Raw genomic sequence first — 17,753 nt, forward strand, 5'->3', positions numbered from 1 at the left:
AAAATACATAAAAATAAAGACGACAACCAGGACACACCACCACCAACAACAATCGGGAATCAGTCCTAAGCACTCTTCGATGACTGTGGATTCTCTAAAGAACCACAGCTAACAAATAATGGCCTTGGTCGGCGTCAAAAACATCGTGCTGGTAAAGATCCTTCCCCTTCCCTCCCTTCCCCTCCTCGCGCTGCTCCGCACCCCTCAATTGTCACTTTATCGATAAACCAAAAAACAACCACAGCAAAACAAAAATCTCCAGCACCATACCTCCTGAATCAAATTTCAAGAACCGTAACTAACATATTTCTCATACTACAAATCATAGGTCTTATCCGGCAAAGGCGGCGTCGGCAAATCATCCGTAACCCTCCAACTCGCTTTAGCCCTAACCCTCCAGGGCCGGTCGGTAGGCATTCTTGACGTCGACTTGACAGGGCCTTCCATACCACGTCTGGTCGGCAAGGAGGATGCGAAAATTACCCAGGCGCCTGGCGGCTGGATGCCCGTTTTAGTACACCCTGCTTCCGCAGCTCCGTCCTCGCCCAATGTCTCTGCGAAATCTCCGCCCCCTCACTCGTCCACCTCCTCCACCGCGGGCAGCGGCGAACCTACCGGTACAGATACAAATACAAATACAACAGCTACTACTACTACTATTGCCTCGCCGCAACATTCTACAACACCACCAGATACCAATACCAATAATACCAATACAAATACAGATACCCAACCCCAATCCCACCAAGATGCAAACACACCCCAAAGCACACCCCGCGCCTCCCTCCACTGCATGTCCCTCGGCTTCCTCCTGCGAGACCGCGGCGACGCCGTAATCTGGCGCGGCCCCAAAAAGACCGCCATGATCCGCCAATTCCTCACGGACGTGCTGTGGGGGGAAATAGACTACCTACTCATCGACACCCCACCAGGAACCAGCGACGAGCACATCGCTCTCGCAGAGCAATTGCTCACGCTTGCTTCCACCACACCCGCACCCACAACCACGAACCGCAACGCCACGACGTCTACACACCAGCAGCAAAACAAGAAACCCTTCCTCGCCGGCGCCGTCCTCGTCACAACCCCGCAAGCCATCTCGACCGCAGACGTGCGCAAGGAGCTCAATTTCTGCGCCAAGACCTGCATTCCGGTCATTGGCGTTGTGGAGAATATGTCCGGATACTCGTGTCCGTGCTGCGGGGAGGTGAGTAATGTGTTTTCTAGCGGTGGTGGGAAGGTTATGGCGGAGGAGATGGGGGTGCGGTTTTTGGGGGCTGTGCCGATTGATGTGGGTTTTGGAGAGATGGTGGAGGGGGTGAGGGCGGGGGAAGGGGAAGGGGAGGCTCAGGATTTGTTGGTGGAAAGGTACCACAAGTGTTGGTCTAGGCCGCTGTTTGAGGGCTTTGCGAGGACTGTTATTGAAGAGGCGGAGGGGCGGGGGTGATTTGTGGTGATTTATTGGATGATTCTTTATTTATTTTTTTGGTCACATTTGGTGTACATTTTCTAGCGAGTATACATGATTATTTTCTATACCACATGCATTTTCAGATCTTGGACAGGCTAGATAGAAAGGGCGAAAAATAGGTTTCATGGGAATGAAATCCATTTGTATTGTACAAACGGTTGACTCCCAAGTTGTTATGTGTATTGTAATGTGGATAGCTTGCGTTCAATGTATTGTATGTGCCTGCTAACTATCAATTTTGGAGAGTGGCACTAAATAATGAGAAAAATAGCAATGCTCAAATAAACTTCTTGCAAGAGAACCTCCCAGATAAGTCGTATACGTAAATCGTTAGATATCATTGAGTTGCCCTTCAAAACGTAAAATGTGAATAGCGGATAAAGGCTCAGTGGAGAGTATATAATGAGACAGAATAACTTCAGTGCGCCAGGCCAGAAATACTGCAGGGAAACGTCTGGATTATAAAAAGGAAGTTTAAGCACCTGAGGAAAACATAAGAGGCTGGAATTTATTTCTAAGAGACGTTAGCAGACATAATGCCTGAGGAAACGCAATTGCCCTGCCGCTGTAGAACCTCGCGAAGCCGCGTTTCAGCAGTCTGACAAGCAGAAGAGTCACCATCTTGATCTAGACGGTGGCCTATATTTCTGAACCAGGCCAGCCACCCTTGCAAATCAGCCAGGAAGGATAATCTTTCAGCTCGGATTCGAAGAAGGGATTCGTTCACGGGAGATTCCACTGAATAGTCTTCAGTAGGCCCAGAAGTCTCCCGATGGTAGGACTCCCATGATGTATCCATGAAGTATGTTCCATCTGCCTGGGCATCTAGGTGGACCTCAGAAACAACAGGCTGAGTCGACATGCTGTGTCGATGCTGCTGCCTCTGCTCCGTCTCTCGGCCAAGCAAAGCCCAGTCAAAACTGTGTCTTGAAGGTTTTGCTTCCTTTGTCTGGGATGAAGGTGGGGCCCGTGCTCCAGTAGATGATAGATGACTTGTTGACATAGCATTTTGTCGAGAGAATGTCTCCTGACCCCAGGTAGGAGGCATAGCTGGTCCATATGGTGCTAGACCAACATCTTCGGGTGGATTGACGAACGAGCGGTATGTTAAAGCGAAGCGACTGTGCCCGTCGACGGTACTCGTATCCTCACCGAGAATGACGACATTTTGATCAACTAATCTTTCGTTACTCGAACTGGCCTCCTCGACAGGGAGTAGGCCAGGATCTATTGATCTGCTCGAGGCACGAATTTCCCCAAGGGGAGGCCGGTGGCTTCCATACTCGTTTGCAAGACTTAGTTTGCTTCTTCCGCATATTTCAGCGATTGCATCCAAAGTGCTTTGAATATCAGGTTCAATTGCCCTTAGAATACCGTCAATGCCGAAGTCCTGAACGGATGGTAGCTGGGCAGGTGGCCTATCTGAAGCAGATCCGTTTGCTAGTATACCTGTGCCTCGTGACATAGCAGATGGCCGTGTCTGAGCATCAGTTTCGGCAGAGTACGTTCTAACTACCACAGGCTGGGAAGGCAAAGATGCTCTGCTACTGATGGAAGTGGTATGTCTATGGTTCCGCTGAAACGCGCGCGGGAGACCATTCAGTTGGCGCAGAGCTGCAGTGCGACGTGCAAGGGTAGACTCATCAAGAGGAGATGTCGTAGTTAGGGGAGGGTCGAACAGACGGGTCCGCCCACGAGAATTGGCGGGTGGGTGATTGAGCCACGGGTTCGGGGGGAGGGACGAGCAAAGTCTCTGGGAGTTGTTGTTCTTGTTGCTGTTGTCTGACCTGGCCTCCATATCGGCGACTATTTTATGGGAGGGACAGTTCTATTATAGTAGACAGGAGGATAGGGGCCGGCCCCGTAATATTGCCACAGCACTCCACTTGTACAGCGGTATTTTCGTCAAAAGCATGCAGGTATGTTCCTGCGGGGGGGTTAGAACTGGCGAACAGCTGGCTAAGTTTTGGGCCGGGGGGGGAAGAGGGGCCCAAGGTTACGAGGATTCAAGCGCTCGATAAGACCTACATTGGTCTGGCAGAAGAGAATGAACCGGGATCCATTCAAGCTGCATTGCTTCAGACAGCCCAGCGCCTGTCCACATCCACGAAGCTGGCGAGATGCAGAAGATGAGTTGTCATCGCGATTCTTAGCGGTTGGACGTTTGGGGAGGACAAAACAGGAAAGGCGGGGGGGAGAGGATGCTGACTAAGACACAGATATTCAAATTCCGGATTATCTTCATACAATGCTCGGGATAATCATTCATCATTCGCATATCAACCCCTAATCATGAAGCAATTGCTATAACACAACTCTAGCAGATTTAAGCCGAGAAGTTAAGAAGGTCATAAAAAATGACCTCGCGATTTTACGTTCGTCCCCTTCTCCTCCCTCAAGCTGTCCGCAGCCCCACAACTAACTTCTATATAGTTCGGCGACTCAAACGACTCCGACCCTGATATAGACGACGACAACCACATAGATTCCAATCTCCCCTTCCCTAAACCTCTCTCGCGCTCCTCTTTTCTCTCCCCAACCTTCGACCCAGCCACCTTTCTCTCCTCTCTAACCAATCGCCACCAAACCCTCTCCGACCTACAAGCTGAATTACGCGAGCTCAGCCAATCCCTCAACAACGAACTACTCGACCTCGTCAATGAGAACTATCAGGATTTCTTATCACTAGGCAGCGCGCTAAAGGGCGGCGAAGAGAAGGTTGAGCAAGTTCGAGTTGGACTGCTAGCGTTCCAGAGGGATGTGAAGGGAATACGGGATGGGTATGAGAGGAGGATTGATGATATTTCTGCTCTCCTAGCAGAGAAGAAGGGGTTGAGGAAAGAGGTCATGCTTGGGTATGACCTGCTGGACGTTGAAGAGAGTCTTGGGGAGTTGGAAGAGAGGCTTATGCTCGCCGATGAGAGGGCGAAGCAGAAATGGCAGGTGGAAACTACTGGCGGGGTTGGTGGCGATGGCGACGATGACGACTCGGATGGGATTATCGAAAGTGAAACAGAGGACAGTGATGGGCCCGACGATGACGGTGATATGGGTGTAAGTGGAGGTGACAGCGGTCGCGCCCCGATGGTATCTCTATCTAGACTCGACCGACACATACGCAAGTATTTATATATCAGGACGATTTGTGGGAGGGTGGGCGAGAAGCATCCGTTTATCGTCCAGCAAGAGGATAGAATGGAGCGAATAAAAGCGGCACTGATGCTGGATTTGAAAACTGTATTACAGCAGACGAAACAATATGGGAAGAACCGGGAGCAAAAATTACAGTCTGTCATGAGCCTGTATCAGCTTATCGGAGAGAAAACGGATGACTTTACTGACGCAGAAACAACCGTGAAGAAGCTGGAAATTTAATACGTGATTTCCTGATTTCTTGCTGGTAGATTGGACAAACGAGGGTTGGGCAATATCACGGAGTTTTGGGAGTTATGTGCGGATTTATTTATTTCTCTTTATCAAAGGAGACCATAGAATGCCATGTATTTAAACACTGGAAATGAAGACAACTATTTATACAATGTAATGTGATTCAAAGTCCCGTTAAGGCATGGACGGGAGGAGAATCTGGACTTCTGAAGTCCCCATTCAAACTGAAGCCGGGCGAGTTGGTTGAGCTCAAAACCTATTTTATACAATATCAGCATTCTGCACAATCTGGCTGGAACTTGGATATACCTACCACTTCCAACACGTCCTTGGACGCCTCATCTAGCATAGAAGCATCCTTCTTCAATTGCGAGATAAGAGTGACAATATTCTGCTTCAGCTGGTCAGGCGAGAAGCCCAACTGTCCAATTGCCACTCTGACAACACCCATTCTTTCCCGGTAGGACGTTCCTCCACGCATGTTCCGCACTGTCTTCGCAATGTTATCTACCACGGTGCCCAGCTTGGCGCTGGGCATCAGGCCCTTGGGACCGAGAATTCGGCCCAGCCCGGCCTTGTTCATGGCAGCCAGACTCGAAGTGTGGCAGATACACAGATCGAAATTAATATTTTCCTTTTTAATTTGTTCGAAAACTTCTTCTTGGCCGATTACATCAGCGCCCACTGAGGCAGCTTCCTTTGCGGCCTTCGAGTCTGGAGGACAGATCACGCATACGCGAGCGAGTGGCTGGACGGAGTGTGGAAGGCGGACCTGGTTGCGGACGACGGCACCACCTCGGGTCGAGCGTAGTCGGACGTGAACTTCGTATTTGACAGATGAAAGTGGTCTTCCTACTTCGAATGCGCGGATCCATCTAGAAATGTAAAAAGCAATTGCAGATTTTACTTAGCGTGTCTGCTCGTTCATTCAAAGACTACTTTTCCTTGACAAAGGAAATCAATTGGGCTGGAGAAGACATACCTCATCGCATCGCAAAGTGTGAATTGGATCGCCTCTTTCATATTATGTTGAATATAGGTCTTGTACTTCTTCTTGGCCTTAGTGCTCTTTTTCGACTTAGCTCTAACTTGGGCATTTCTTGCCTGCTGCTGTATAGGACATAGGAAGGGGAGGACGGCCGCAGAGCTGGGTCGTATGGAAGGTCGGAATGCAGATACGATGCCTCTCGTCAGAGATGACATGTATCTGCTGGGAGTCGCCATTGTGCCCGGCGTAGAGAGGATAGCTTTTCTCGACGGGGGTTTTCTTTTGATTTATCTTGGTCTTGTTGCGGAGGTTGAAGCGGAAGTCGAAAACGGAGTTTTGGCCGGGAAAATGTTATTCCGGGGTCGAGATTATTTACAACCGTTAGCGAACTTTCTTGCTTTTTTTTAGGTTCACTGCCAGCATCAACATCACCCCAAGACAGGACAGGACGAGAACAACCACCAGCAATATCCTGATCACAGCATGAAATGGGTACAATCTTAGTCGGTGGAAGACGGGAGATATGTACTAGCCATGTTTGAATCAGTCTTTTATATGAAACCATTTGCACATTAGAAGGATGTCTCTTTAGCTACCCGCCAGCTGTTATGCGTTTACTCCTTGGAGCTGCTGCTGATGCTGCGAGCTCAAGGTCGATAGATACTAATAACTTCTCACTCAAGTCCTCAACTGATATTGCAGTTTCGATGTCTGGAAGCAACAATTGCGGCTGCTCGATATCTTTTTCCCTCACGTTTATCGTTTCGCAGCGCTAGTAACCAACCACGACGGGTTCAACTGCTCCCTTTCTCCCCAGAAGAGATGTCAGTGAAGTAGATGGAGCGAGTTCGTCTCTGCTAAAATGCTATTGCCATTAAAATTTGGCTCATCAGACCTCTGTAGAGAAAGGGAGACGAATTTGCGTTGCTAAATAAGACGATTATCTCACACCCTCGGCAAGCAACCAGCACATATAATATGGAAAGCGTAGCATAGGGCGGAGATTAACCGAGCAACATCTAACGAGGTCCAATGCTGACAGGAGAAGTGGTGGGCGTGCGAAGATATGTATTGGCTGCAATCTTTCTGTGATCTGCAGTTCTGCTTGGCTGCAGGCCTCATTTATTTTTGAGTGTTATCCATGGATAAGCCCCGCACCAAGGTCGAACATATATAATATGCGAGTGTCCGACCAGAGGTTGTAGGTGAGCGGTAGCTTACAAACCATCTAGCGCGCGGTTAGATATATGGTTTGCTATGTTAAACTCTTCTCACACACGCATTTATATAGACTAACATCGGAGGATCGTATCCTTGATACATAACATATTAACCACCTTTATTCGGGCATATGCCAAGTCCTGTTGGCCTAAGACGAGAAAATGACGTTGTCATCAACCGCTATACTCGTGGTTTCAGGCTGTTTGGTATACACTCGATATACATCTATCATTCAAAGTGGGATGAATACTAACTGTTTGCTCCCCAGACCGGCCTTGTAGCAACAATTCTCAGCGCGTATGAATAGTCTCCAGCTACCTTAATACGTTTCCCGCAAGCTGCCTAACAATTCATTTAACAGATACGCATGGTTCCGTACCTCGAAGTACTACCTTCCGCTACCTATTCCACTCTCAGGAATAACAACATTCCTCCCAATTGCCACGGCCATTCTCATCCCGCTGTTTACCAATCTTGCCACTCGCAGTCGGAACCAGCGATCAGGCACAGCATTACTGGGTCACATTGACATTGGCAGATTCATGGTCATTGTGGAGCAACTGCTTACAATAATCCCAACAGCCCTGGCTACTTTTACAATATCTTATTTTGTGTCTGAAGATATCGTTGGATGCCGTCTTGAAAACCAATGGCAGTCATACTACTCCCGTAAGAATGCCAACGCTATCCGCTCCATCCAGGATCGGCTCCAGTGCTGCGGTTTTAGAAGTACACGCGATCGAGGATGGCCGTTTCCAGGTGGTTCTGATCAACGCGATTGTACTAGTACATTTGGATATACCCGGAGTTGTTTTGCTGAATGGCGCAGCACACAACGAGAAGCTGCTACTATGATTTTTACGGCAGCAGTTTTGAGCCTGGCCATGAAAGTGAGTGTTTGCAGCCATCATATGTGGGGATGGGATAGCAGCACAAAATTATCAACTAGGATTCTACCGCGTTCATATATCGATGAGACAAACTTATCAAAGACTAATTGTTGAATAGTTCATCCTGTCTTCCCGTCAATACGGTCTATCTACCCGCCACACTCGACTACCTTATCATGAGACAAATGAAGGTACCGAAAACGGGAACGGGACACATGCAAATAGCACCCCGCGTAGGCTCATCACGGACGCCCGCTACCATGACGAACCAGATGAAGAGGAACGCCATAGGGTGGATTCACCAACCGCGCCCCAGTCACCAAATGTAAATGCTTTTGGCATTGCAAATGGCCAGGGGGACGCCCGCAACAACATAGGCGACAATTACAACACTGGATCTTCTGGTGCATTGCACATTTCGAACTTGAGGCTATGAGAAGAACTGAGTTTTGTTTTACATTGAAAAAATTGTTCTTCTTTTCTTTTATTTCTGCAATGTAGGTTCCTTTTCCCTGTCGTTTCCATGTGGTCTTATCTTTAGCCTTCCAGTTGTCATGTTTTAGACTCTCTCTCCCCAAATTTTCATTTACTATTCCCGCATTTTTCATTCTCACTTCCTGTCCCCTCTTGCCGTTTGTTTTCACAAATCCATCTGGGATTGAGGTGTAAGTGCAGCTTCAAGCTTTGATGTTTCATCTCATCTACTTCTGTCTACCAAGCAATGGCAGGATGAACCTAATGTGAAATTTATCAACGGGTTTTGTGATTTGATTAAATGGGATTGAGGGTACATACAGTCTTTTCCACATTTACCTCTGTGTCTCCCCTTGTGTTTATGCCCTGAACTACACCGATTGGAAAGCGCCGATGGCGAAACGCTAATCGCATGATTAAATAACTAAATGTGAGAAGAAAATTCCATTACGTAAAGTTTATCTCTCTCTACCTTGATCTCAGCAGAAATGTTATATCCCCTTTAGGACCCCCTATCGAAAGTTTTGATATATCTAATTGCCCAAAAAGTATCCTTGAACACCGCAGGGTTATTGGTGACATAATCGGCACAATCCCTCCCGCGCGATGCACACCCATCGGTAAACGCCCATACACCTCCCGCCCAATCCCCACAAAAGGTGGTGTTGATCACAATTTTCAAGTTCACCAAGCTCACATCAAATCTACAGGCCCCTTCAAACACCGCAGCGGGCGCTGTATTCCAGGAATCGGGATTTGGGGAACCATTCTCAATGTCCCATGGAATCACGCCGCGGGGGAAGAACCATATTTTGATCGAGTTTGCCGTCCACAGCGTTGCGTATACACCACCGCCTATACTATTCAGCCCGTGTCCATACGAGTGTGGGCTATCAGACACAATCCGACAGCCCTGGTTGATATATTGGCCTGGAGCATTGACGTCGCAATTAGACGTTTGGATTTCCCCCGCAAAGTTGCTTCGTTTGGATATGGTGCAACCGGGGCCCGTGTGTAATACCATACCGTTGTGCGAGTTTAAGTGGATGCCTTCGTATATGTCGATTTCTCCCGTCGTGGGCCATGAAGGTCCCACCATCCAGAAGGCAGGCCAGATGCCGCAGGTCGAGTTGGGGACATGGAGGAAATCGGCAATCACCAGGCCTTGGTTGTAAGACTTCTTGCTGGCGATGCGGACGCTGGGTCGGCCCGTCGGGGTGATATTGGTATGGTCAACGCCCAAGCGGACGATGGGATAGCCGTTCATGGTCGTCTCTTTGACTAGGCCGGCGGCGCGTGCCTGGCGTTCTGATAGGTATTTGACGTGGCCATTGGTGGGATCTGGTGCCGTCCAGAAGTCAAATTTTGCAAAGAAATTGTTTGGGTGGTAGTGATCAACGAGGTTATATGCCCCTATAACCTGACGGGCGAGTAGGAAAAGGAGAATGGCACTAAGGGGATTCATTGGAGAAGAAGTGCAACGGAATAGCAGCGCCAAAGGGTCTGGTAGACTTTCTCTCTGGACGCTACAAATTAGATATATATAGTGCGGAAACATCACGCCTCTATATACACATATGTGGTGGCGTAGATGGTATTCGGTCTGGGCTGCGCGGTAGATGCAATGCATACGTTTTTCATAGCCATGCCTCACGGCAATCCCAAGGAAAAGGAAATGAAAATGAAAATGAAAATGATGGCGGGGAGGAGGCTATTTTGTAGCGTTCCCAGATCGGAGGTTCTCATTTGAAGGTCAATTGTAGTCATTGGAGTTTTCTGTAAAAGAGTAAATGAATCGGGGGGTAGGAGCCGATTTGGGTTTGGATACTTTGGCAAACGGCCAATTTTCTTAGATGCATAGAGCTATTTCCATCACGAGGCTGGATAACCAAATAAAAACCCTGGTGGAGTTGCTATCTCATTGGTATGTTTTAAAGGGCTATCCAGCATTGTTAAATTAGTCGATGCACCAGCTCGCACTTAATGAGGCACATATCGAGGACGATTCCATGCGTCATAAATTGGACCAGGCCTGAAGTGCAACAAGGGCCACCATGAACTGCGGCGCTGAAAGAATTTGGCGACTGCGATCATTGTAAGGTGGCCAATGAGTATTGATTGCTAAATGTTTCGAATGTTCATAGTCATCTTCTGTGGGTAAAGGAAAAGATGATTGAGCTTTTCAGTCAAAAATTTCTTTTTATGGTCTTCATATTTTTCTTGCTATCTTAGTGTCATTTGGGGAGTCTTATGCGAGCAACGTAAGTGCATACATGCAAATAGAAACAGCTCCGGATCAAGCAAATAACATATGCACGGCAGGCCTTGTTATTAATACAAAACCAAAGGAAAAGGGGGGAAAAACCTTGCGTACCTATTTGGAAATCCCCACGACCTTCTCAATCGCATCATTATTTCCAATATCCTTTGGGATAACATCTGCGACTTTGAGGATGTCGATAACCCCACTAACAACCGAATTATCAACGCCCCTTGTCCCGCGCTTTACAAACCGTACATCCTTAAGCCATTCCCTAGCATCAGTTTCATTGTATGTACAACCTAATTCTCCCGTGCCCAACAATTTGACCACGTGTTCCCTGTCGGCCTCAAAGGCAGCAATACCACTATCCAATGCCTCGAAAAGTTGGGAGAGTCTCGCATCATTTGCTGGAGAAGGAAACGTGGAGGTTGAAGCAACAATGTGCCATGAAGGCCAAGGAGTAAAGATCTCCCCAATCTTTTTCAGTGGCGGGTTCGGGGTTGATTCCGATGGGTGGAAGGATGGCTTTGTAGTGAATTCTTCCCACATGAAGAAATCGGCAGACGGTGCTAGAGGCGCATCTGGGGCCGCAGGGTCGCCGCCGATAACTCCATCCCGAAGTGATTGGAAAGGTCCTAGTATAACGGATCTAAGTGGAGAAACAGTCGACGACCAGTTCTGTTGTTGTGCTAGAACAAATGACATGATGTGAGAGCCACTGGGTAACAGCATTTTTGTTAGCATTCCATGCCACTGCCGCTGACTGGATGGTGAATCTATGGGTTGATACCAACCTCCCTAATCGGCTCACCCCGACTTGTCCCCCTTTCAAGTCGCTCACGCCGTTAATCTCATTTCGATTACGGCCTGTCACGATAGCCCATCTCAAAGGTGTTTCCACCCATTCTCCTACCATTTTATATCCTCCATCAACGTCGCCCTTTTCCAGCTGCGTCTTGCCTACTAATCCGGCGACCCAGCCCTCAGTTAGCCCGATGGCGATATCGATTTCATTTGCGCGAAGGGATGTAATCATGTGCCCAGTTCCGGAGGGAAATGCCTTGATGGTCACTTTGAATGGGAGAGAGGAAATAGTCGACTTGAGGGCAAGGTGAAGAGGAGTTAGATAGTGCTCTGCGCATCACATTGGTTTAATGTTAGTACAACGTTACAGAGATTGCATGTTGGCTGTTGACCGGTGAGGGGCTGGATTATAATTTCCGATAAACTGTGGGCAAAGTGAGCCTACCTGGCACGTAGCCAATCCTTATAGTGCCCTCAGATGAAGCCATGATTTCAAGTTGGACTGCTTTTTGATAGTGAAACGAGGATTAAGGGTAGCGAATAATTCCATCTGCATAGAAGAGTTGATAGCCCACTGCGTCAAACAGGAGCCATGTTATGTTGTCAAAGCCGAGCTGATTTGAAGCTAAGGCACATGGGTGGGTCTGAATCGTGGGCGACTTCCGGCACTAGCCTTAACTCTAATTAAGCTTACATGCTTATAATTAAGAAAAGGATTAACTAATACTTTCTTGTATAAATTTACATGAAGCGCATTCAGGTATTAACATATAGACTAACTATAGCTATACAATTTTATTGGTTTGTAAAGTAAGTTATAGATGTAATTTTACTTAAAACTATCGAGTAGAATTCATTATAATGCTGTAATCTCTTACAATACAGACTTATAACTCAACACATTGATACATGATCAGCCTTTGATTTCGTATGGAACAAAGGCGGGGGCAGGGCGTTGGGAGGTGAACTCCATTGACCTCCGCTAGGATGAATTCACTTCCTCATACTTCCCTCGTGTGAATACTTATAAATCATTAAACACCCCCATGCATCTTCGAATATTCTAGCTTGACTTATTTTATTACGGGTTTAAAATTTGCGTTTAGTTGCTAGTAACCACTCTGATTATCTTCCACTATGACAGACGCAAGCGATGCCATCCACCTGCCCGATGGCTATCTTGTCTGGGATGGGGATACAATAACCGACGAAGCCTTTGACAAACTGAGATCAGAAGCCCTCTTTCGGCATAACAATTGCATCCCGCTCTTCACCAAGGATGCCATTAGTGAATTTGGCAAGCAGTTCAAAATGGCAGTTGCTGGACAGGTCAGCGTAGTCTCAGTACGCAGACTGGATGGCGAGAGGGCGGATTTCAGAGTGCCGCCTGACCATCCTGGCTTCCACCCTGATTCGTATGCTCTCCTCTCCTATTGTTTCCCTTGTTTCAATGTTGGATAGTTGACTCACTATTGGGGATGACCGTGCTGAACTAGAAAGCCGACAATCGGATTCGTCGCTCTCCAGAAGCTGGCGCGCCTGGGTCCCTACAATGATAAATTTTGTCCTATCTTTACCACCCATCTAATCGTTGAGTACATTGGCTTGATGCGAGATAGAATCACCGGGGAAGTGATACCCAGCGATATTCAGCCTATCGAGGATGTTGAACCGTATTTTAGACGGACTTTAACGAAATGGGAGGCGACACCAGCATGCCAGCATCTAAGAGGGAGTCTTAAGGCATTACTGCAAAGAAATTCTAACATACGCAAAATCGATAAAATTGTTGCTTATGCCTGTGGCAGTCTCATTGAGTTTGAAACAGAGGAGTCCGGCGCCTACCCATCTTTGGCACCCCGTCCTTTTTACCAGCATGCACTTGTCATGACCGTACTCGACGTCCTGCAGAACGAACGAACGGATAGGGATGCCGAGCAGATACGATGTTACTTGCAGGATCCAATCTATACGGATGCTGAAAAGGATATGTTAGCAAAGTTCGCCGTGACAGTTGTTGATGACGCGGAAGGGTTTTTATTGACGGACGACTCGACGGCTGTGCTTTCTTTCGCACCGAATGTTCCTATCAAACAAGTTGTGCTAGACATTTCTCTCCCTCCCATGATGATGTGGGACAAAGTTAAAGATGAAGATGTCCTCAAACCATGGTAAAGGACTCCTGGACCCCCGAACCACTGGGTTACCGGTTCTCAGAACATGCTAACAATTTTCAAGGACGGACCCCGATTCTCCCCGCATCAGAAAGTTGATTGGCGAGCATTACGATGAAGTTGAATTTCAAGATTACGAAGAGCGTTTCATGACGTCCTTTTACGTTAAGCGGGCTCCTACATAAAGGCCAAAAAGCCTTCAAACTTTCTGGAAAAACATATCGGCCTGGTTTACCGCCAAACTGAGTTGCGAAACAATTTCAAACCTATGGCGAGGCACTGTACCTTAACTACGACGGCGATGGCGTAGTATAGCTTTGATGCCTGAACGGTTTTAAGAGCTATTTTTTGAAGCCTAGTAACTTGGTTTTAGGATCATCTAATCAAGAAAATATTAATTAAATTCGATATCGGTCTAAAGATTTATCCACATTATAGGTAGAAAGGGACAAGGAGAAGAGGACATATATCTGAAAAAAGAACGCCAGGTCTATCAGAACGTATCAGTCATGCCAACATATCAGCCATGAAACAGATATGTTTCCACACGCTAGCCAGTTGTAACTTGTCCTTTTACGACAATCGTACATCCGCTGCTTTCATACCCCATCTATCATCACCACGATCGAACCCATTAGCTGCTGCCACCCTCTCCACATTATGTTTCACCGGAATCCCATCCCCGAACATCCAATATTGTACTCCAAGATAACAGTCGCAGAGGCATTGTAAAATCCCACAAAGCTTGAAAGCCCATGGAATAGAGTCACCACCGAAAAAGAAATAGCCCATCTTCATGGCGTCTCCGAGAATCCATGAGCCGAGCACCGAGACCCGGAAACCCTTACAAGATTGTGCGCGCTGGTTGGATATTATCTGTGGCACAGGGAGGAAGGCTTCAACGCCAAGGCCGGCAAAGCCCAGAAGGGCAATATAGCGCTCCGAGCGCGAGATGGGCCGGAATATGACGTGGATGACGAATAGGGACGCGACGAAGTAAGAAAGAAAGCTCCAGTATCTGTAAATTACCGTGGTGAGCATATGTTAGCAATACGCTACAGCCAAGGGGATGATCATCCATGTTTAAAACTTAAAATAAACCAGGAGAAGGGGGACACGTACGGTCGGTTAGCTCTCCATTGCCAAAAGTTATACGGCCTCGAAAAGCTCGTCCCTAGTATTCCCGCTTTTTGGCCGCTGAATGGCGCATGTTCAATTCCATCTCTTATTCCAGTTGGTGCTCGATTATCTAAGGCAACCTTTAACAAAACCAACTGTACGCAAATCATGAGGATTGCTTGGAAGAGCAACGCATTCGAGTAATAGGCGCCGAACCAGTAGAACACCCTGAAATAATGGCAAATACGTTAGACAGGAAAAATAAAAATACGTAGATTCGGGAATAGCAGGGCTTTTTTGTACAATCCATGTGGGAGAAAAAGGGAGCGCAATATAAGGAAGGCCAACCCACTTTAAGATCGAGGCAACGAGCATTATCAAAGGGATATCCAACGAAAATCCAGCAGAACTTTTCGTCCTATGTATGCTATATATTTGATCCGAATATGACGTTAGGGGCGAGAGGACGAGGCTGCGGAAACTTTTTTGTCAGAGTCTGCATCCATCTGCAAATTGGAGGGCTTTAGTAGCGTGCGTACAAAACTGGCGCCGCATAGTCGAGAATGAACGACATGAGCCACATTTTCACTTCCGCTGTTTTATCCACTATCGTCACTGAATTTTTTCGTGCTTCTCTTTAAGAAATAGTACTTTTTTTAAAACACCGTCGCCGTCGGGGGTGCAATGCGACTCAAAGGGTGTCTGTGTTATGCAAAATCTCTCATTTCGGTGGGGATATAAAGAGGTCGAGGGATTGGAGCGCTATCCCAAAATTTGTGAGTGGTTCTCAAATGAATAGAACCGGACATCCAAGCCCACGAGATTGCCGTGGAACGAATGGAATAGCCTCTGAAACTGCAGATTTTGTTTGTAAGACGGCTTCTTTTCTGGGATGCCGGAAAAATCGCCGGGCCTGCGGGAGCGCTCTTTAGGCGACGAACGTCGATGGAGATCCGCTTGGCCCGAGTGAGTGCGCTTGGTCTCGGCGAGCTCGAATTCACGCAGATGGTACCGCACACCGCGTTGACTGTGGCTGATGCTAATTGACATGTACAGGGGAAGGCATTGAAGCAATCTACTTGTTTCCTAATTATTATTAAATGGCGATGAATGAGTGCGATGTCCTTATTCTTCCAACGTCGCTCAATGTGGAAACCTTGCCGCCGATCATGCAGCATTACATAATCATTAGCTAATAACTAGTTACACGTTCTGCCAAGCCAGCTCCACAGACTTGGAATCCATGGAGCCGCAAACAAGGAGTCTATCTCGACATCATCCCGTCTAGATGGAACCACGACAACTACTGGTTTACTGAGTTGAATGAGACTGAGTTTAGCGAAAAGATATTGCACAGTTATATCTAGAGTTGTCAATAGTTATCGATTCAAAGCAACAAGGCCTTCCCTAGTGTTTATCAGTCTAACCCTCCTGTTCGGCCTGGCCTATCTATCCAGGCATGCGGATTTTTCAGATACTGACTTGCTCGAAGATCTCCCGAGCGAGCATGTCCTTCGAAATTCTCCGCTCTAGCAGCCATACTGCATAGTCGACCAAGCTCTCCGCTGGCTGTCTCAGATTTAACTTCTTGATATGTGACCGTCCAAAGAAATTTGCAGACTCAAAGACCTCCGGTATATCGCGCTGCCTTTCGAGTCGGGAGAACATTGGCTTGTTCCAATCACCTAGGTGTACAGATCTGTCAGTTACGTATGTATGTTGAATGCACTTGTCCGATATGTGATATCAATGAGCTTCGCAACGCGCGAGAAAATTACCTTGTCTCCATATGAAACGCAGGTCTTTTCTCCCAGGAAAATGGCGGCGTACTATCTCATTTTCTCAAGTGCTTCTCGTGGTTGTTAAGTGAGGATCTGGACATGGTCGAAAGCATATTCGTCACCAAGGGCATATGCCTCATCGATACTATCCACAATCACGACTTCTCTAAACGACCGCCATGCTGTGCTTGCTATTGCAGCAGTAGAAAGCGTCTCTAGAAATCTATCAATTAATGTCATCACCTGCTTTGCAGAATCTTCAGACGTCGTGATGAGCACTGCGGGAGAATCGGGACCATGTTCAGCTTGTGAAAGGAGGTGGGTAGCAGGGACTTCTGTAGGGCTCGCAAAGAGATCAACGCCAATTTCTTCAAGAGTTGTCTTTTAGCTTCCGTGACAAGCATTTCCTGGACCGGCAATAGAGTCTACTTTGCGAATCGACTCAGTGCCCACTGCCATCCCAGCGATTGCTTGAGCGCCCCCTAGAATAAATATCTCATTAGCACCCACTAGATGCGTTGTAGCCATGGTGGCATTAGGGATCTTCCCATTTATAGGAGGTGTACGGTGTACACATAGTAACATGATTAACTCCGGCAACCTTTGCTATCAGGATTGTCATGTGAGCTAATGCATGAAGGGGATAACGCCCTCCGGGATTCTACCGGTGGAGATACATATTAACATTGCGTACAGTTGCAAAATTGGACTTCTTGAGTATGAAATGATGAGGGCAAAAACCTACGCCCCAACTGAACTAATAGGAATATTCTTCTAACCCAGATGTACCCCTAGCTAAAGTTCAACCTCGAAATCGGAAATCGAATTTCGCTAGGCCACAGCAGAAGCACGCACGTTGGCTTGAGCCTCCTTGATATCCTTAATCGTTTGCTCTGAGACTTTTACGACGGCCGCTTCGATGTCGCCCTCTGAAAGCTTGAAAGACATTGGCTCCCAACTGTCAAATTTTGTGGAATTCTGGTGGACAGCCCTGTCACCGTTCAACCGAATGGAATGTCTTCAATCACTCTTTCCTAACAATCGACGGTACATCAATTGCCGGGCCATTGCTGCCCACCCCGAGCCCAGCATCGGTTTTGAGATAACGAACCATTTCTCTCGATATCGGCTTTTTATCCTCGTCCCTGAATTTGTAGTATACCTTAACCTCACTTTTTTTT

The 17,753-nt window shown here is 47.4% G+C and overlaps 12 protein-coding genes across 16 annotated transcripts; 4 read left to right on the forward strand and 8 right to left on the reverse strand.

Annotated features, from left to right (window-relative positions):
* Window positions 1–10: 10 nt before the first annotated feature.
* Window positions 11–1,816, forward strand: BDBG_01349 (methionyl-tRNA synthetase). The gene is made up of 2 exons (XM_002628395.2): window positions 11–151; window positions 329–1,816. Exons 1-2 carry the CDS (start codon window positions 119–121, stop codon window positions 1,445–1,447), a joined length of 1,152 nt encoding a protein of 383 aa, XP_002628441.1. The 5' UTR covers window positions 11–118; the 3' UTR covers window positions 1,448–1,816.
* BDBG_01350 lies at window positions 1,423–3,624 on the reverse strand. Of its 2 annotated transcripts, XM_031720290.1 has the most exons (2): window positions 3,500–3,624; window positions 1,446–3,398 (listed from the first exon to the last, which is right to left on the reverse strand). In XM_031720290.1, exon 2 carries the CDS (start codon window positions 3,267–3,269, stop codon window positions 1,986–1,988), a length of 1,284 nt encoding a protein of 427 aa, XP_031576405.1. In that variant the 5' UTR covers window positions 3,270–3,398; window positions 3,500–3,624; the 3' UTR covers window positions 1,446–1,985. The 2 variants fall into 2 exon arrangements, with proteins under 2 accessions (XP_002628442.1, XP_031576405.1); XM_002628396.2 differs by having other exon boundaries at window positions 1,423–3,624.
* A 204-nt stretch (window positions 3,625–3,828) lies between these two features.
* Window positions 3,829–4,846, forward strand: BDBG_01351 (uncharacterized protein; the record flags this gene model as incomplete). Its single annotated transcript, XM_002628397.1, has 2 exons — window positions 3,829–3,846; window positions 3,905–4,846. The coding sequence occupies 2 exons, from the start codon at window positions 3,829–3,831 to the stop codon at window positions 4,844–4,846; spliced, it is 960 nt and encodes a 319-aa protein (XP_002628443.1).
* Window positions 4,077–6,998, reverse strand: BDBG_01352 (mitochondrial 54S ribosomal protein MRPL1). Its single transcript, XM_002628398.2, has 4 exons — window positions 6,443–6,998; window positions 5,841–6,374; window positions 5,172–5,733; window positions 4,077–5,114 (listed from the first exon to the last, which is right to left on the reverse strand). The coding sequence occupies exons 2-4, from the start codon at window positions 6,080–6,082 to the stop codon at window positions 5,022–5,024; spliced, it is 897 nt and encodes a 298-aa protein (XP_002628444.1). The 5' UTR covers window positions 6,083–6,374; window positions 6,443–6,998; the 3' UTR covers window positions 4,077–5,021.
* On the forward strand, window positions 5,865–10,425 carry BDBG_01353 (tetraspanin Tsp3). 4 transcript variants are annotated; one of them, XM_031720291.1, is made up of 6 exons: window positions 5,865–7,273; window positions 7,336–7,364; window positions 7,429–7,957; window positions 8,076–8,861; window positions 8,981–9,051; window positions 9,142–10,332. In XM_031720291.1, the coding sequence occupies exons 1-4, from the start codon at window positions 7,229–7,231 to the stop codon at window positions 8,391–8,393; spliced, it is 921 nt and encodes a 306-aa protein (XP_031576406.1). In that variant the 5' UTR covers window positions 5,865–7,228; the 3' UTR covers window positions 8,394–8,861; window positions 8,981–9,051; window positions 9,142–10,332. The 4 variants fall into 4 exon arrangements, with proteins under 4 accessions (XP_031576406.1, XP_002628445.1, XP_031576408.1 ...); XM_031720292.1 differs by having other exon boundaries at window positions 6,900–7,273; window positions 8,076–8,744; window positions 9,142–10,298; XM_002628399.2 differs by having other exon boundaries at window positions 8,076–10,425.
* On the reverse strand, window positions 8,829–9,896 carry BDBG_01354 (endo-1,3(4)-beta-glucanase; the record flags this gene model as incomplete). Its single annotated transcript, XM_031720294.1, has 1 exon — window positions 8,829–9,896. The coding sequence occupies one exon, from the start codon at window positions 9,894–9,896 to the stop codon at window positions 8,934–8,936; it is 963 nt and encodes a 320-aa protein (XP_031576409.1). The 3' UTR covers window positions 8,829–8,933.
* A 380-nt stretch (window positions 10,426–10,805) lies between the features above and the next one.
* Window positions 10,806–11,986, reverse strand: BDBG_01355 (alpha 1,3-glucosidase; the record flags this gene model as incomplete). Its single annotated transcript, XM_002628401.2, has 3 exons — window positions 10,806–11,412; window positions 11,489–11,828; window positions 11,944–11,986. The coding sequence occupies 3 exons, from the start codon at window positions 11,984–11,986 to the stop codon at window positions 10,806–10,808; spliced, it is 990 nt and encodes a 329-aa protein (XP_002628447.1).
* Window positions 11,987–12,412: 426 nt separating this feature from the next.
* Window positions 12,413–14,404, forward strand: BDBG_01356 (uncharacterized protein). The gene is made up of 3 exons (XM_002628402.2): window positions 12,413–12,913; window positions 12,995–13,669; window positions 13,737–14,404. The coding sequence occupies exons 1-3, from the start codon at window positions 12,636–12,638 to the stop codon at window positions 13,855–13,857; spliced, it is 1,074 nt and encodes a 357-aa protein (XP_002628448.1). The 5' UTR covers window positions 12,413–12,635; the 3' UTR covers window positions 13,858–14,404.
* On the reverse strand, window positions 14,246–15,374 carry BDBG_01357 (alpha 1,3-glucosidase; the record flags this gene model as incomplete). The annotated part of the gene is made up of 4 exons (XM_031720295.1): window positions 14,246–14,690; window positions 14,795–15,019; window positions 15,144–15,263; window positions 15,331–15,374. The coding sequence occupies 4 exons, from the start codon at window positions 15,372–15,374 to the stop codon at window positions 14,246–14,248; spliced, it is 834 nt and encodes a 277-aa protein (XP_031576410.1).
* Window positions 15,375–15,553: 179 nt separating this feature from the next.
* BDBG_16357 (uncharacterized protein) lies at window positions 15,554–15,841 on the reverse strand (the record flags this gene model as incomplete). Its single annotated transcript, XM_031724324.1, has 1 exon — window positions 15,554–15,841. One exon carries the CDS (start codon window positions 15,839–15,841, stop codon window positions 15,554–15,556), a length of 288 nt encoding a protein of 95 aa, XP_031576411.1.
* A 285-nt stretch (window positions 15,842–16,126) lies between these two features.
* BDBG_16358 (uncharacterized protein) lies at window positions 16,127–16,556 on the reverse strand. The gene has a single exon (XM_031724325.1). It carries the CDS (start codon window positions 16,457–16,459, stop codon window positions 16,262–16,264), a length of 198 nt encoding a protein of 65 aa, XP_031576412.1. The 5' UTR covers window positions 16,460–16,556; the 3' UTR covers window positions 16,127–16,261.
* Window positions 16,557–16,653: 97 nt separating this feature from the next.
* Window positions 16,654–17,520, reverse strand: BDBG_16359 (uncharacterized protein; the record flags this gene model as incomplete). The annotated part of the gene is made up of 3 exons (XM_031724326.1): window positions 16,654–16,907; window positions 16,986–17,178; window positions 17,428–17,520. 3 exons carry the CDS (start codon window positions 17,518–17,520, stop codon window positions 16,654–16,656), a joined length of 540 nt encoding a protein of 179 aa, XP_031576413.1.
* Window positions 17,521–17,753: the final 233 nt, after the last annotated feature.

The sequence above is a fragment of the Blastomyces gilchristii genome, assembly GCF_000003855.2.
Source record: "Blastomyces gilchristii SLH14081 genomic scaffold supercont1.2, whole genome shotgun sequence".
NCBI lineage: Eukaryota > Fungi > Ascomycota > Eurotiomycetes > Onygenales > Ajellomycetaceae > Blastomyces > Blastomyces gilchristii.